The 15,672-nt window shown below is 51.8% G+C and overlaps 2 protein-coding genes across 10 annotated transcripts in view; one reads left to right on the top strand and one right to left on the bottom strand.

Moving 5' to 3' along the window:
- The window catches only part of EPHX1 (epoxide hydrolase 1), a 36,675-nt gene extending 23,805 nt beyond the window's left edge, over positions 1-12,870 (top strand). For all 7 annotated transcript variants that reach the window (XM_032466595.1, XM_032466597.1, XM_032466598.1 and 4 more), the window contains 6 exons: positions 4,107-4,334; positions 4,965-5,094; positions 5,618-5,823; positions 7,566-7,674; positions 11,648-11,773; positions 12,395-12,870. In XM_032466595.1, the coding sequence (XP_032322486.1) occupies positions 4,107-4,334; positions 4,965-5,094; positions 5,618-5,823; positions 7,566-7,674; positions 11,648-11,773; positions 12,395-12,596 (1,001 nt within the window). In that variant the 3' untranslated portion in view covers positions 12,597-12,870. The remainder of the gene's footprint in view (positions 1-4,106; positions 4,335-4,964; positions 5,095-5,617; positions 5,824-7,565; positions 7,675-11,647; positions 11,774-12,394) is intronic.
- A 498-nt stretch (positions 12,871-13,368) lies between these two features.
- TMEM63A (transmembrane protein 63A) overlaps positions 13,369-15,672 on the bottom strand; it is a 31,236-nt gene continuing 28,932 nt past the window's right edge. For all 3 annotated transcript variants that reach the window (XM_032466593.1, XM_032466594.1, XM_032466592.1), the window contains exons 23-24: positions 15,514-15,576; positions 13,369-14,283 (exon numbers count right to left, since the gene is read on the bottom strand). In XM_032466593.1, the coding sequence (XP_032322484.1) occupies positions 14,116-14,283; positions 15,514-15,576 (231 nt within the window). In that variant the 3' untranslated portion in view covers positions 13,369-14,115. The remainder of the gene's footprint in view (positions 14,284-15,513; positions 15,577-15,672) is intronic.

Genomic DNA, 15,672 nt, shown 5'->3' with positions numbered 1-15,672 from the left:
CCATACTATTAAATTTTCATGTTGAGGAAATCGTGCATGTTTGGAATTTTAAATGTTTGTAATGTTTAAGAGAATTTGGCCTTTTCAAGTAACAGGTACAACTTTTGAGTTCTAATTTAAAATGTGTAATTGAGTAATGGAGTTAGACCCGCGATTTTATATGAAAATCTTCCTGAGTTTATATGCACTATTGGAAGATTTAAGCCTCACTGTATTTATAAATTTGATTCATTAAAATTCTAAGAGTTTCTTCAAGTTTGTGGCAGACATATTGGTCAGTCAAATCAACCAAAGTTCTTATAAAGGAAATTGAAATTATATGTTTAAAGGAGTGTCATTAAGCAAGTGTAGAAATGCAACCCCATTAATCAAAGTTTCCTGGAGAATGACTGTTAACATTTGCTAGATTAATAAATATATAGAATATTTGTAAGTTGAACTCAAATGCTTAGTGAAGACGTAGGTTTTAAATTTGTAACTTCAGTAAGTTGAAGAATAATTTTAAATATAAACCAGTTGTTGCTGTGTCCTTTAGAGGGCTTTGATACCTTCTGTCATGAGCTTAACAAGAGGATACAAACCACTTTATCTAAGCCAAAGTGTATAAAGGTTCTTGTGTGTAATTTCTAAAGGTTGCCATTTGGATCCCTGGTGCCAGATGCCTGCTTTCCTTGGGTTTGACTGATCCTTCTGTTGCTCCAGCTCTTCAGTGTCTATCCTGCGGATGTTGACAAAACCTCCTGTACCCAGGCGTTCTGCTGGGGCTGAGGACACACAGTCAGAGAGGACAGGGTCCCCGCCTTCACAGCTCACAGGCTCCTGGGGGCAGTTATAGCATGTGATAAGGGGTGCTGTGAGGGAGGAGGCTCCAGGAGCTTTGTGAGCCTCTCATGCCACCTGGGAGTATGAGGGAAGGCTTCCTGGAAGAGGTGGCATCTAGGCTGAGACTTAAAAGATGGATAAGAGTTTGCCAGGTGTGTGGGGAATGTTGTCCAGAAGAGGAAACAGCATGTTCAAACCCCCCCCCCTTTTTTTAATCAAAACCCCATTTATTCCTTTTATTCCCATATGTTCCTTTTCATACAAACCACAGGACATTTTCAAAAACAAAAACAAAAACAAACAAACAAACAAAAAAACCCAGAGACAAGAGGCACTAAAAGGCTGTTTTCTTTCTGGAGGCTGCAAGGATGAGAAAGCCTCACCCGACTAGACCACTTCAGGGTTCAGGGTTCCTCACAACATCCCAGGATGTCAAGTGTTTATAGCACAAAACCTTCTCAGGGTGCAGGTGCTCCAGAGGCGATTTCTGGCCTTGAGTTCATCACAGACAGTAGCCTGTTGTGCGGTTCAGTCACTTCTCCAGGCTGGCAGCCACCTGGGTTTGGCACTGGGCCCTGCACTGTGGCATCCATCCTCTGGGCCTGAGTTCAAGTGCTATTTGCCCAACCCACCTCAGTGTCGAGCTGGCCGCCTCCCAGCCCTGAAGCCCAGCAAGCTTTCAACATGTCTCTTTTCCTGCTCCCCAGCCTGGGATTGGTCCAAGGAGGCCTCCCTCCTCTTTTTGCTGCCATCTTTCTCCCTCATGTTTGAACCTTTCGGGGGTCCTTTTGGCCCCTGCACTGGCCTCTATGCTCTGGACAGCTCAAGGCTCAACCTCTGACCCCTGCCTAGTGTTCTGCCCTCATCCCCACTAGCCTCCTTACTCAGCCTCCCTGTTCCTCTCACTTCTTGTTCTATGATGAGCTTCTGGCTCTAGTCCATGCCCTTGGCCTCCTGCCAGCTCAGTCTCTGTTCTCAAAAAGTCGTCTGAGACATGCAGGGACTTCAGAGGCCTCTGGGGAACTCAGCCCATCACCTCCAGACAGGAGGAGGAAGTTGCCCAAGTCACAAGGAGGTGGAGGCTCAGAGCCAGAACTCAGCTCTCCAGTCTCCCAGCCTGTCCCTTTTTCCAGCTATCCCACTGTCCTGGCTCAGACCCTAGGCTGTGACCCCCTACCACCAACACACACACCCCAACCCCATCCCCTCACCACCTGGCCCAGCCTGGTGCCACCCTCTGAGCCCAGTTCAGCTCAATTCTGACCCAACAGTCTGGGTACAGAGATTCTCTGGGCACCACAGACCTATAGGGAAACCAGGAGAGCATCTCCTCCCCAGAGAGAAGGGGGCCCCATAGGGCAAATTATGAAGTACGGGCTTTTAACATTTTTTTTCTAAATTTTAAAATGTAAATATCTAAAATTCAAAAAGTACAAGGAGACACAGTAAAAAGGAAGTCTTCCTCTCTGCCCCTCCCCCAGCCACCAGTTCCCTTCTCAGGGACAGTGTCTGCTTCTGTTAAGTGTACGCTTCCAGGAATCGTCCGTGCACACACAAGAATGTATATATGTGTGTGTTTTTCTAATTTTAAACTCAAACTATAATGTGATAGAATTTGAATTAAAAATAATCTCACATCATGCAGTGTGTTGCAAAGAAGGTAAGATTACCTGCTAAAATAAACTTTAGAATAGGAGTAAATTTAGCAACATAGAAGGACACCCAGGATATATTGTTAAGTGAAAAAACTAAGGTTCCAAAATAGAATGTATGTAGGGTGCTATTTTTGTTAAAAGAAAGTTACATTCTCTGTTTAAAAAAAATCTGAACTGTCACAGCCAAGAGGAGCCTAAGGAGACTTGACAACTAAATGTAACGTGGTGTCCTGGATGGGATCCTGGAATAGGAAAAGGACCTTGGGTAAAAACTAAGGAAAGTTGAGTAATATTACCATGGTATGTGTGTACCAATATTATTTAGCCTTTAAAAAGAAGGCAATCAGGGGGTGGCTACAGCTCAGTGGTACAGCTCATGTGCTCAACATGCATGAGGTCCTGGGTTCAATCCCCAGTGCCTCCATTAAAAAATCATCGTAATTAGACCTAATTATCTCCCCCCACCCAAAATTTTTTTAAAAAGTCGGATAGACAGCACAATATTATCTTCAGGTAGTGGGATTATGTGTGATTTTTTCCCCTCGATTTCTGTTTTCTGTTTTCTACAGAAAACATGTATTATTTATACAATGAATTAACAACAGACTGTGCTGTCAACACCAGCCCTTGTGGTGAGGGGTCCTAGGTGAGCAATCAGGCGCCGTCTAGGCCACTTGCCTGGGAAGGGACTGCTCTTAAATGGACTCTGGAGGGGCCTGGAATCCATTCACCTGCCCTTGGCCAGGATGGTGTTCCAATGCCCAGCACTCTACCTTAAAAAAATTTCTCCACTTAAAAAAAAAAAAAGCTACGCATATGCCCATTGTAGAAAAATTTTAAAGTACATATAATACAAAAAAGACAATAATTCACTTGAAATTCTGTTGCCACAGAGGGCTACTTTTTACATTTTTGTAGTTGATCTTTTCAGACTTTAAGATTCATATATACACAGTATAAATATTTGCATACATATGACTGTTTACAAACATTGGTTCATACAATGGATGTGGCTTGGTAATTTGCTTTTACCACTTAACAGTGTATACTGAACTGATTTCCATGCTAAATCTGCATCGGCACTGTCACTTTCGATGACTGTTGTATTACAGTGTACTGTTGAACTATGGCTTCTTTCATTCTCTACTGCTGGATGTACAGGGCTTCGTTTACCTCAATTTTTATTTATTTATTTATTTAAATTTTTGAAAGGGGGGCAATTAGGTTTATTTATTTATTTATCTTTAATGAAGGTACTGGGGATTGAACCCAGGGCCTTGTGCATGCTAGGCTCAGGATCTACCACTGAGCTACATCCTCCTCCACCTTCAGTTTTTAAATGATTACACTAGTACTCACTGAGTGCCTCCGTGGGCCAGGAGCCATGCTGCGCTCTGGAAGTCCAGCATGCAGGAGCAGCCCTGGCCTGGCCTCACAGGGCTCACGTTCTCAGGGGAAAGGAGCGTAATGACTCTGCATCCCTGCAGGAGGCTGTGAGGGCTGAGTGCGGGTACCAGGGGGCACCAGGGGTGGCAGCACCACCGCCCTGCTCTGGTGGGTGCAAGGTGCGACAGGTGCTCCCCGGCTACAGGACCCTCCCCCGATCCTGACTGTGCTCTGTGCCCCCAGGCCTGGACATCCATTTCATCCACGTGAAGCCCCCCCAGCTGCCCTCTGGCCACACCCCAAAGCCCTTGCTGATGGTACATGGCTGGCCTGGCTCCTTCTACGAATTTTATAAGATCATCCCGCTCCTGACTGACCCCAAGAACCATGGCCTGAGCGATGAGCATGTTTTTGAAGTCATCTGTCCGTCCATTCCTGGCTACGGCTTCTCGGAGGCACCCTCCAAGAAGGGTATGGGGGCTGCTGCTGGAGGCTGTGGGCTGGGTGTTTCCAGCAGGCTCTCTGCCCGGGGTGGGGATGGGGCAGGGAGTTGGCTGGGACAGCTTCCTTCTGAGCTTGAGGAGGCTGATGAAGGAAGGGTCTGAAACCAGAGGGAAGAGAAGAGAGGAGAGCAATTTTAATGTCAAAGGGCCAGTGTGTCTTCTCAGGATCTGAAGAGTGTGGTGGATGGGGGACTGGGCGATGCTCAGAGCTGTGGTCACGATTGTCCAGAGCTGCCTCAGGGTCTGGACTCCCGTGTCCTCAGGAGCTCTCCACTCAGTGCAAGTCCATATCTAGACCCTGCACTGCTCAGGCCAGCAAGGCCAACCAAGCCCCACACGCAGTACAGGCCCACAGATGCTCAGGAGGGCTGACCTGAGCCTGTCCCCTACCCTCACTGTGCCCTTGCACCAAGGCCGGCACCAGGGCACACTGCCTTCTGGGCACCAGCACCCCTCCCTTGGGCCCCAGGATTCCTTGTCACCTCCTGTGAGCTGCTCTTACCGCAGCCTGGGGTGAAGGGAGATGAGGAGTCTCCAAGGACACTGAAAGCACCCAAGACATGACCTTCCCGTGATTCTTCTTTCCCTTCACAACCAGGCTGCAATTCGGTGGCCACTGCCAGGATCTTTTATAAGCTGATGCTGCGGCTGGGCTTCCAGCAGTTCTACATTCAAGGCGGGGACTGGGGGGCCCTGATCTGTACCAACATGGCCCAGCTGGTGCCCAGGTAAGGGTTGCTATCAGGTGTGTATGTGCACAGCCTGGGCAAGGTAGACATCTGTGCAGGGAGGCACGTTATCCACTCCAGGCCCTGCCTGGACACAGTGTCTGAGCCTTGGAGCAGGGTTCCCACAAGCAGGATGTTTGTGGGCCCAGGGAAAATGAGGGAGGGTCCCGTGTCATTCAGCTCTGCCTGGGGCACTTGGACATGGATCTCTACTCCATTCGGTGTCACACAGGATTGGTAATTCTGGCTGGGCCAGGTGCCCAGGCAGAGAGGACCAGTTAGAGGAGGGGAAGGTCAGGGAGTGGAACTTTCTGATGGACCAAGTCCTCAGAGAGACCTGACCAGAATTTTCTAGAAACTATTTTCTCCTTAGCCGGCTCCTCCACCTCATGTAGTCACTCGAGGAGGCACCCCAGCAGGCTGACCCTGTGCTCCTCAGCCCCATGGCCTCTTCCTCCTCCATCTCTTCCCTCCCCCTTTCCTTGAGGCCACACAGCCTCACCTGGCCCCTCTCTCCCCTCAGCCACGTGAAAGGCCTGCACCTGAACATGGCTTTGATCTTAAGAAATTTCTACACCATTTCCCTTCTCCTGGGACGGCGTTTCGGGGGGCTTTTTGGCTACACCGAGAGGGATATGGAGCTGCTGTACCCCTTCAAGAAGGTCTTCTACAGCTTGGTGAGGGAGAGCGGCTACATGCACATCCAGTGCACCAAGCCCGACACCGTGGGTGAGTGAGCATCTGGAAGGCAGCCTGGCTCAGGGGTGGGGGTGGGGGTTACAGCCATTTCACTCAGCAAGGCTTCCAACCAGGGGGAAGCCTCACTGCCCCTCTCACTGCTCACAGGGTGAAAACCTCTGTGAGGGACTCAGCTTTTTCCACCCTGAAACTGCATTTCTCCACAGAAGTGAGTGATGCATGGTCATCAAATTCTCAAACAACCCCATTTAGTGGAGTCAATATTCCTAGTGACTTTGACCCCTGAGCCTAAGTCCTACAGTGAGAAGCAGAGGGATGGAGAAGGGTGAGGGGAGGAGGAAGCCTGGGGGCCTGTCAGGTCTGGGACTGTGGGGTCAGTGGGGGTGCCCTAGGGCCTGGGGGGTGGTTCCCCAAGACAGTGACAAAGGACCCAGCAACCGTTTCTGCCACCAGGACCCTGTTAAGGGATAATTTTTTTTAAGATATCATACAACTATACTTTATTGGGTTTTTTTGCTATTGTATATATTTTTGTCAATAAAGTAATTTACAAATGTAAAAAAACAAAAATTTTTTAATCATCAAATCATACAAAAAAAGAATACACGTCAAAAGATTTTATTTAACTTATTAATTAATAAAGGAACCAGTAAAATGTAAAACAAAACAGTTCAAAGGCAATTAGGAACACTAAAATTAATTTGCTAATAGATACAAAACTTGTCAAAATCCACAGGATAATAATCAATTAAAAGTCCACTGGGCAAAAAACTTTTTCTTTTGGTTTTATTGAGATATAATTGACATATAGCACAGTATACATTTAAGGTACACAGCATGACAACTTACATCTATTGCAAAACGATTACCACAATAAGTTTAGTTAACATCCAATATCTTATATAGCTACAAGAAAAAAAATGGTTTTTTCCCTTGTGATGAAAAATTTTAGGATCTACTCTCTGGACAAAATTCATTTGCTTCTCAATGAACAAGAATCATTTGCATTACTAGTTTCTATAATTTACAGAGCTGTAAAAATAGTTCTAAGAGAAAGAGAGGGGGGGCCCCCGTCACAATCATATAACCCTGGAAGGGTCCACCAGAAGCTCCCTGAACCCCTCTCAGGACACCCAGGAATTGTTTTGCCATTTCCAGGTCTGGTATAGTTGCCGTGACAGTCTCATGCTCACACGGTAGGCAGCTCATGAAATTAATAATAATAGTGCTTTACAAAACCAGGCTTTTCCCCCTGATTATAAAAGTAATCCATGTTCATTGTCCAAAAATTGAAAGATGCCAGAAACCACAAAACAGGAAAGACAATTGCTATAACCTCTCGTCCCTCCCTCCCCTCTCCCCAGTCTTCAGAAGAACTTGCTAACATTTTGGTTGATGAATTTTCACAAATGAAATCCATCCATATAACCAGCACTCACTCAAGAAACAGAGTGTGACCCACCAGCCCAGAAGCCCTGCCGTGCCCTCTTCCAGGCACTGCTCCCCACGCCCCTTCAGTGTGAAGGAAGCTGCCCACATAGTGTGTGGGTCCCTGTGAGCTGGTGGTTGGGTGTTAATCCCGTCTTGTCAGGTAAGGATTCCAAGGCTGAGGGTCGAGGAAGTGAGGCTCAGGAGCACCCCAAGAGTTAGGGCAGGGCTGTGCTCCAATGTAGGCTTCCCTGTGGGGCCAGCATCACGCCCCAGTCCTCACAGCCAGGACTCAGCTCCCTGGTCCCAGGCCTGAGCCGCACCTTTGCTTCCTCCCACGCCAGGCTGTGCTCTGAATGACTCTCCTGTGGGACTGGCTGCCTATATCCTAGAGAAGTTTTCTACCTGGACCAACTCAGAGTTCCGGGATCTGGAGGATGGAGGCCTGGAGAGGTGAGACCCCGTCCACCCCTGCAGTCAGCCCCCAGCCCAGTGGCACTTCCTCACCCCCCTCCCTCCTCACCATCTTCATCTCTGGTTGCTTTATCTGGGTGGGATGACTAGCAAGTTCCATCTATTGCTGGATGTCCCACAAATCCTTGTCCTGTGACCAACCCAGCCCTGCTCTTTGGATGAGAAAGCTGAGGCCCAGGGAGGTCTAGTGACTTGCTTCAAGCCTCACAGTAAAGCAGTCAAAATACGATGCAGGGCTCAGGACTGTCTGTGTCCCATTTGCTAAACAGCCTCCTCCTGGGATCAGGGAGCCCAGAGGGCCACAGGAGCCTTTCTGTTGCTAAGAGTTGGGAGCAGCCCACAGCTCTCCCTCCTGAACCCCTGAAGGACCTGGCCTCAGGGCCATGTGACTGCCTGCTCAGTGGAAGCTGGTCCTGGAGGGCAGCTGCAGAAAGAGTGGAGAAGCTGTCCCATCTCCTGGAGACTTAGAGGCTGCAGTTTCTTCAGTGCATGACTGCCAGGTCCCTGGCCCAACTCCGGCTTCATCCAGGTGGTCCTGACCCCCCTTTTCCAAGGCCTATCCCTTTCTCTTTTCCTTCAGAGACACACAGAGCAACAGATACAGTGCTGGGATGGGAAAAAGAGTGAATGGATCCCGGCCTGGAAGTAGGGAGTTTGTCTAGGCCAGGCCCTAGCCCTGGCACCTGGAACAGCCCTGGCCGTATAGTAGGTGCTCAGTCAATATTTGTTGGATAAGTGAGTCCTAATGATTCATGCAAAGGACTGTGGGCATCCAGGGAAAGGAGGATTCAGTTTGTCTAAGAGGCAGGGAGGAGAAAAGACTGGGAGAATCTATTTGATTTGGGCCTTGAAGGATGAGTAGGAGTTTGCCAGGTGGAAAGGGTGGAAGAAAGGAATTTAGGCAAAGAGAAAAGCAGAAGTAAAGGTTGGAACAATTAAAATGCAAGGTGGACTTGGGAGAGGGTGACTTGTTCCAAGGCTGCTTCAGGTACATTGGGGCCAGACCATGACCCCATTCCTGTAGGTGGGTCCTCCAGAAGTCTCACAAGCCTTCACCCTGGGATCTGTTTCTCCCGCCACAAACTGGGTAGCACTCAGGGGTTGATGGAACACTGCTAGGAGCACTTTGGTGAGGGGCCTGACCTTGCTTTTTGCACACAAATACCCGGAGCCAGATGTGAGGCCGGGTCAGACCATCCCCGGCCGCCCCCTGCAGCTCCTGCCCAGCTGCATACAGGGGGCACCAAAGCTGTGAGCAGGACACAGACACCATCAGATCCAGAAAGATCACTAACTGCAGCAGGGTGGAAACGGTTGGTGTGGTGGTTGCCAGGCTGTGCTCAGAGCTGCAGGGCGGATGGAAGCCCAAAGCCAGTTCACAGAGCTTCTTGTAAATGCTTCTTGTAACTGTTCAGTTTTCACTGACTGGTTGTCATTTTGTCATCAAAATTGCATTTAAAAAGATGTTCATTTTCTCTCTGTCCCTGCTCCATGCTGCTGTTGCTCGAGAGCCAGGATTTCAGAGAGGAGGGACTAAGAGGAATATAACCCTGGATATGAAGAGGCCTTACAAGTATATTCTTCATCTCTGAGAAGCCTCTTCTCTTACCAGGTCTTCATATTTTCATATTTAATATGAACACCTTCCTCTGTCCCGCTCCTTTGCCCCTCAGACTCCCTCTGCTCCTGTCTCAGGATGCACTAGTTGGGGGCAGGGCAGAGGTGAATTGAACATGCCTTAAAATGTGGTTCTGAGGATAAAAAAAATGTAATTGATCAAGTGCAGCTAAATAGCTGAAGTAAATAAGTAAATCCAGCTGATGGACCATTTTTGGCAAATTGGCTTCTGATGAATCAACTAAGTTAATCGTCCAAGTGCTGAGGAGCCAGGCCGGAGGAGCAGCAAATATTCTTTAACCCGGGCAGCAATGGCAAGGGCAGGGCCTGGCCTGGGACGGGCATGGGATGGGAATGAGGAGTGAGGGCAGCAGGGCTTGGCAGGGATGTAGAGCAGAACGCCAGCGGTGACTGAGCTTTCTAACTCGGCTGCAGGGCATGGAGATGCCATTCATCAGACAGGGAAGAGAGGCTGAGGAGGGGAGCCTGTGTGAGTGCACATGTGTGTGTGAGTGTGCATGTGGTGTCAGGGCAGGGGCTCAGCAGAGAGGCTGAGCTCATCTTTGTCATGGATGTGCCAAGTGGCAGATGCTGGTGGGATGTCCGGGCTGAGGTGTCCACTTGGTAACTGGACTCAGAGATCTGGAGCTCAGGTGAGGAAGTTATTTCGTCTGTGCTCCCAGTGAATTAGTAGCTGGAGCCACAGGGTAGATCTCCTCAGACAGAGTGCAGGCAGGCAGCATCCAGGGATGCTGGGAGAAACCTTAGTGGCTGCAGAAGGAGGACCAGAAGAGAGTCTGGGAGGACAGACCTAGTCAGAGGGCCCTACCTACAGGCCTGGGCAGCAGGGACAGTCCCAGTGTGCAGGGGTGAGGAGGCATGGGAGAGAGGGCAGGGCCAGGAGGGAGGGAAGACCTGGGGGCAGTGAGGGGGAGGGAAGTGACTGATGTTTGGGCCTGGGGAGGCAGATGGAGGGATTCAGGGCCCAGGACAAGGGAGCGACAGCTCTCCTAAGCCCCCAAATCTGGAATCAAGCTGGGAAGGGCAGGCGGGACCTGCTGCTCCATGAACTTAGATTTCTTCAAAGAGGAAGGCAGGGCAGGCGGGAGGCTGTGGGTGGGTGCATGGCTGTCAGGACCCTCTGAGGAGGTGGCAGCTGAGATTGGAGAGCACGAGTGTCAGCAGCGCTGGAGTCCCTGCGGGTCCGTGGACTGTCAGGTGGGCTCAGGGCAGCAGAAGGCCCCCAGATGAGGGCACTGAGGGGTAAGTGGATGTCAGGGAAGCTAGAGGGTCTGGGGTGCAGTGGGCAGTTATTCCAGGGGAGAAGGGTAGAGGCTGGGGGAGTGGAAGATGAGCTGGGGAGAGCGGTGGGAGGTGGGAGCCCAGGAGGGATACCCAGGGGCAGCAGCAGCTGAAGTGGACAGAGAGGGAGGCCATGGAGGGCTCTGGGGGCTCTGGACACAGGCCAGGCTGAGGGAGTCCCAGGAGATGGAGGGAGCCCACGGTGCCGGCAGGGCCAGGAGGATGTAGGGCTTTCCAGAGTCCACAGACTACATACTCCAACATTAGGTACCAACTGAATATTTCCTCCTGAAATGTGGGGCTCTGCAACTTTGTGGGGTTCATCTGCTCAGCAGTTTCCAGGATGGAGAAGAAAAGAGGTGTCCTGTGCTGAGTGGGGGGGTCTCTGCAGGGCCCCATGGCTCCTTCCTGGGGTGACATCGGTTTGGCAGGGGGCACACCAGCAAGCTGGGGGCTGGTGAATAAAAATGCCCCAGGAGCTGCTGGCCCTGCCCTGCTTCTTCTGGTGCCTGGCCAGGGCAGGTCCAGGGGCTCCAAAGACTGCCTGGAGAGCAGGTGTGCCCCGGGCCTGGCAGGGGCAGAACCCCCTGAGGATGGTCTGAGGGTGGCCTGCACTGAGGGCACCACCTCTGAGCAGGGGTTGTAGCATCCTGCTCACAGATCTCAGGGCCACCTAGTGGTGATCAGTCAAAGCCCCTGGGTTTGGTTGACTCGCCTACTCCTTCCCATTTGGCCTGAACCTCTGGGGGCCAGTTGGGGAAGGGGACACACCACCACCCAGGATGACGGTATGAGCCAGCACAGCCTGCCTCGCACGCAGGCATCACTCTGCATCACCTGTTGTCATGGCAGCTGGTGACCCTGGGCCAGGCCTGTGACACGGGGATTAGACCACCAAGCTTGCAGTGAGGTCAGAGGAGGGAAGCCAGGTGGGCTCAGCGCCTGGCACGCTCTTGCAGCGTGGAAGTGGGAGCTCTGTCTGTCATACAGCTGCGGTTGGTACTGACAGTGGCCTTCTGGTCTGCTTTCCCAGGAAGTTCTCCCTGGATGATCTGCTGACGGGCATCATGCTCTACTGGACAACGGGCACCATCACTTCTTCCCAGCGCTTCTACAAGGAGAACCTGGGACAGGGTTTCATGGCCAATAAGCATGAGATGTAAGTCTGGCTGAGCCCGGAATGGGGCCTCTGAGGAGGGTTCTTCAGAGGCAGGGAGCAGGGGAACGACCTGGTCTTGCACTCCAAGGACGACGTTTTATGTGGAAAAGTCCAGCCTAGCCTTCTGTGTGCACTGGGTGTGTAGGATGAGAAGACAACTTAAAGGAGGTCAGGAGTATTGGGAGCGATCCTCGCATCTTTAGAATTAGCTCACGGAGGGAACCGCTGGGCGTGGCCCCCAGACATCCCTAGAGCCAGGAGCCTGTCCTGGGGTGGCACTGATGTTTCTGGAACTTCCCTGGAACTCTTTCCAGACCTCACAGGGAGACCCTTAGGCAGCAGCAAAGGGAAAGGGGGATAGAGGTGGAAGTTAAAGACTGTCCCATCCCGTGCTCACTCATGCTCTCCAGCCTGGGCAGCCCATCCAGAAAAGAGGGCCCTTAGTGGGTTGGGATTGGAGTAGGTGGTTAAAACCCGGGGTCTGTCCTTTTCTTTGTGGCTCCATGTGGGTGGGCGAACTGCTCTCCGAGCCTCTGAACGAACCCCCCACTGTGCCCACTGCTGAAGGGGGGGGGGGGGAGGCCACAGCCTCCCCTTCACTGGGATCTCTGTCCCTTCCAGGATGAAGGTCTACGTGCCCACCGGCTTTGCTGCCTTCCCTTATGAGTTAATGCACTTCCCAGAGAAGTGGGTGAAGTCCAAGTACCCTAAACTCCTCTCCTATTCCTACATGCCCCGTGGGGGCCACTTTGCTGCCTTTGAGGAGCCGGAGCTGCTCGCCCAGGACATCCGCAAGTTCGTGGGGCTGGTAGAGCGGCAGTGACCCGAGCGGAGACAGGCTGTCACCATACAGGCCCCCTCCTGATGCTGCCCCTTGACCCAGAGGCCCCCAGTCTCCCAGCCCAGCTCCTGGTAGAAGTGGGGCTGGCAGGGAGGCCACCCCCCACCTTCTCTTGGTGAAGAGGCCCCTTTTCTGAGGAATGTATCCACATCTGTCCCCTGCCCACGCTGGGACCCCATGCTCATCCCTTCACACCCACTCCTCACACACCTGTTAAGCAATGTGGCTTTGATGATAAATGATTTTCCTTCTAAGAGTGGCTGGACCAGGTGTCATGCAGGAGCCCCGACCCCACATGGGGTTCCCCTTACAGTAGAGCTGGCAGGTCTGCACTCTGCATTGAGGGTCTAGCTCCACCCTTGCTGGGAAGGGCAGGACAGCTTGTTGGGGCACCAGGAGGCTGCTCTACCCTGTCCTGGGGCTAGGGCAGCTCGGAGCAGAGGCCGCAAGGCCAAGGGACTGCTGGGGGCTGTGCCCGCCTCACCAGCCCTGCGCCCCACCTGCATCCTTCACCCAGGAAGCAGTAGAGAGGCAGCTTATCTGGCAAGTGCCTAAAGGTGCATCCCAGCCACAGGATCCCATGGGGAGAGAAGCAGCAAGAGGCTGCACCTCTCCTTCTGTGGCCATAGCTCTCCCTTGGCTTTAAGGAGGCCCTGAGCACTGTCCCCTTTGGAGGGAATAGACAGATGGCGCATCAAGGGCTGGAGACTGAGCCCCACTGCACTGGGCCCTGAAGAGGCAGGGAGGCTGGATCTCACCAGTCTGGCTAAATGGTCACTTTATTAGGGGTCCTCACTGTCCCTGCCTGCTGCAGGGTGAGCCTGACCCAGCCACAGTGTCACTGGCAACATGACAGAAAAGCACAGAACCACAGCGGGGGATGTGGAGGAGCCTGCTACCTCCCAGCACTGGCCCGTTCCCCGCCGGCTCCCCGAAGCGCACTCCTGGGGGCCGGGGACAGGTGTGAATGGCCTAATCCCAGAAGGGGGAGCTGGGATGGATCTGGATCCTCATCTGGAAGCTATCTCCGGCCTGCGGCTGCTGCAGGCTCTTCGGTTATCAGTCGTGTGCATGCTCAGAAGGGAGAAGGTCGTCCACATGGTACATCCCCTCTTACTTGATAAAAGTCACCATAGCTAATGGGCGGAGGGACACATTTCCAACACATGATCTTGCTAAAAATCACATCATCCCAGCTGCAGAGCTGGACACTTACACAGAAGGGGGAGTTGGAAATACACAGACCCTTGGGGGGGCCAATAAGAACGCAGAGCTGCTGGGACTACGGAAGGCCACCGCCCGATGGCAGGCCCGCCCTTTTCCCCTCAGCCAAGGGCCGGAGCCCCCTTTCTGTGTCCATCATTTTTAGAGCTGTTGTGCTTAAAACAAGTGGAAAGAAGTCCTGAATTTGGTTGGAGGTCAGAGTCAAGCTGCTTCTCCACCTGTGTCTCCTCACCTCCCGAGTCCTGGAGCCCGGTCCAGCCTGGCAGCCCCCCTGCCCTCAGGCTTCCTGGTGGGCACCCACCACGCTGTCCGCAGGACTCTGAACCGTGTTCTTCCCTGGGATTGTCCCACTGATGTTGTGGATGGCACCGTAGGTCTGCTGCTGCTGCGGGGACAGGGCTGTTCTCTCTGAGGACAAGCTGTTCAGAATCCGGGGCACGTAGGGCTGCCAACAAATGGGGGTGTTAGTGCTCAGGTGGGCAGGCTGAGATTCTGTTCCCCATTCCTCCCCCACTGCCCTGCCTCCTTACAGCAGGAAGACACACAGAATGCTTACAAAGGACACATAAAGAAGTGCCATCAACTTAGGACATCAGGACCTAAAATATGTCACTTGCAAAACTTCCTAGAAGCCAGAGCAAATCAGAAAACACAATCACACAGTTGTGTAGTCATAGAGAAGAAAGCACACCCATTTCTCAGAGGAAACAAAGCTTCCTGGCACTGGATTCTAGAACTTCTCACTTTACATCAGAAACAGGTCTGTCTACACAGGACAGGCTTAGAATGCTGTCAGTGGGACCTCCAAGCAGCTGACTGAATCTGCGTAGGTTATGTCTCCTCCCAATCCCAGGCTCTGGCTGCTGACCCCGAACCAGGCTGAAAAGGAGGGATTTACATCACTCCCCCTGCCCGTCTGGGGCATAGTCATAGGTGTGCCTCTGGGTGATTCATCTTCCTGAAACCTTCTCGGGCTGGTCCAAGGACAGACACTGGTAAGAGTGCCTGACACCTGGGAGGGAGCCGCTGGAAAGAACAGGGCTGATGCTCTAGATCAGCACCATCCTGGCCCTGTCTGTCTGTCTGTCTGTCTGTCTGTCAGAAGGGCTGGCAGTCACAGCTGTGGGAGCAGAGAAGCAGGACCCTGGAGGCCGGAAGCAGGGAGAACCAGAAAAGAAAGGAGCCCTGGTGTCTTTCTAACACTGTGCCCGCCTCCAAAGCAGGTGCAATGTTCAATGTGTTGAATTCAGAGGGAAGGTAGTGTGACACCCTCCTGGTGCCTAGTGGAGGACCTCACACAGGCAGGTGCTGGCGAAACACCCATGATCAATTATCAAACCACAGGGCCATGAGATACAGCTTCACTAAAGACACAAACTCACCAAGCATTAAATATGCAAAGAAGGAAAGTGAGCAGGGAACTGAAACCAAGGGGGATAGGTATTCATCACGGCAGAACTAATTATCTTCTCGGTGGCGGATGTGGCTTCACATATCTAACAGAAAACATCGGGAGGGACCAGGGACTCCCTCTCAAATGACGTTAATTCAGAAACCTGCCTGCATGTGATCAAGGGACTTCTAGCTTAACAAGAGAGGATCCAAGCATGTTTGCAAGGCCCATGTGGTTGGGATGGCGGCAGGTGCTCAGTGCTCGGGTAAACACCACACTTACTGTGAATGGTGGAGGCATGTGGGCTGCTGCCTCACTTCCTTTGTCACTCGCCGACTCTTCTGTCTGCAGATGACAGCAAAAACTTGCAATGAAAAACAAAACTGATCTTCCTGAACTAACATCCTCCAAACAAACAGACTATTAACACCCAGAATAATA

Source organism: Camelus ferus, chromosome 23 (genome assembly GCF_009834535.1).
Source record: "Camelus ferus isolate YT-003-E chromosome 23, BCGSAC_Cfer_1.0, whole genome shotgun sequence".
Lineage (NCBI taxonomy): Eukaryota > Metazoa > Chordata > Mammalia > Artiodactyla > Camelidae > Camelus > Camelus ferus.
This window is presented reverse-complemented; position numbering and strand designations above follow the sequence as displayed.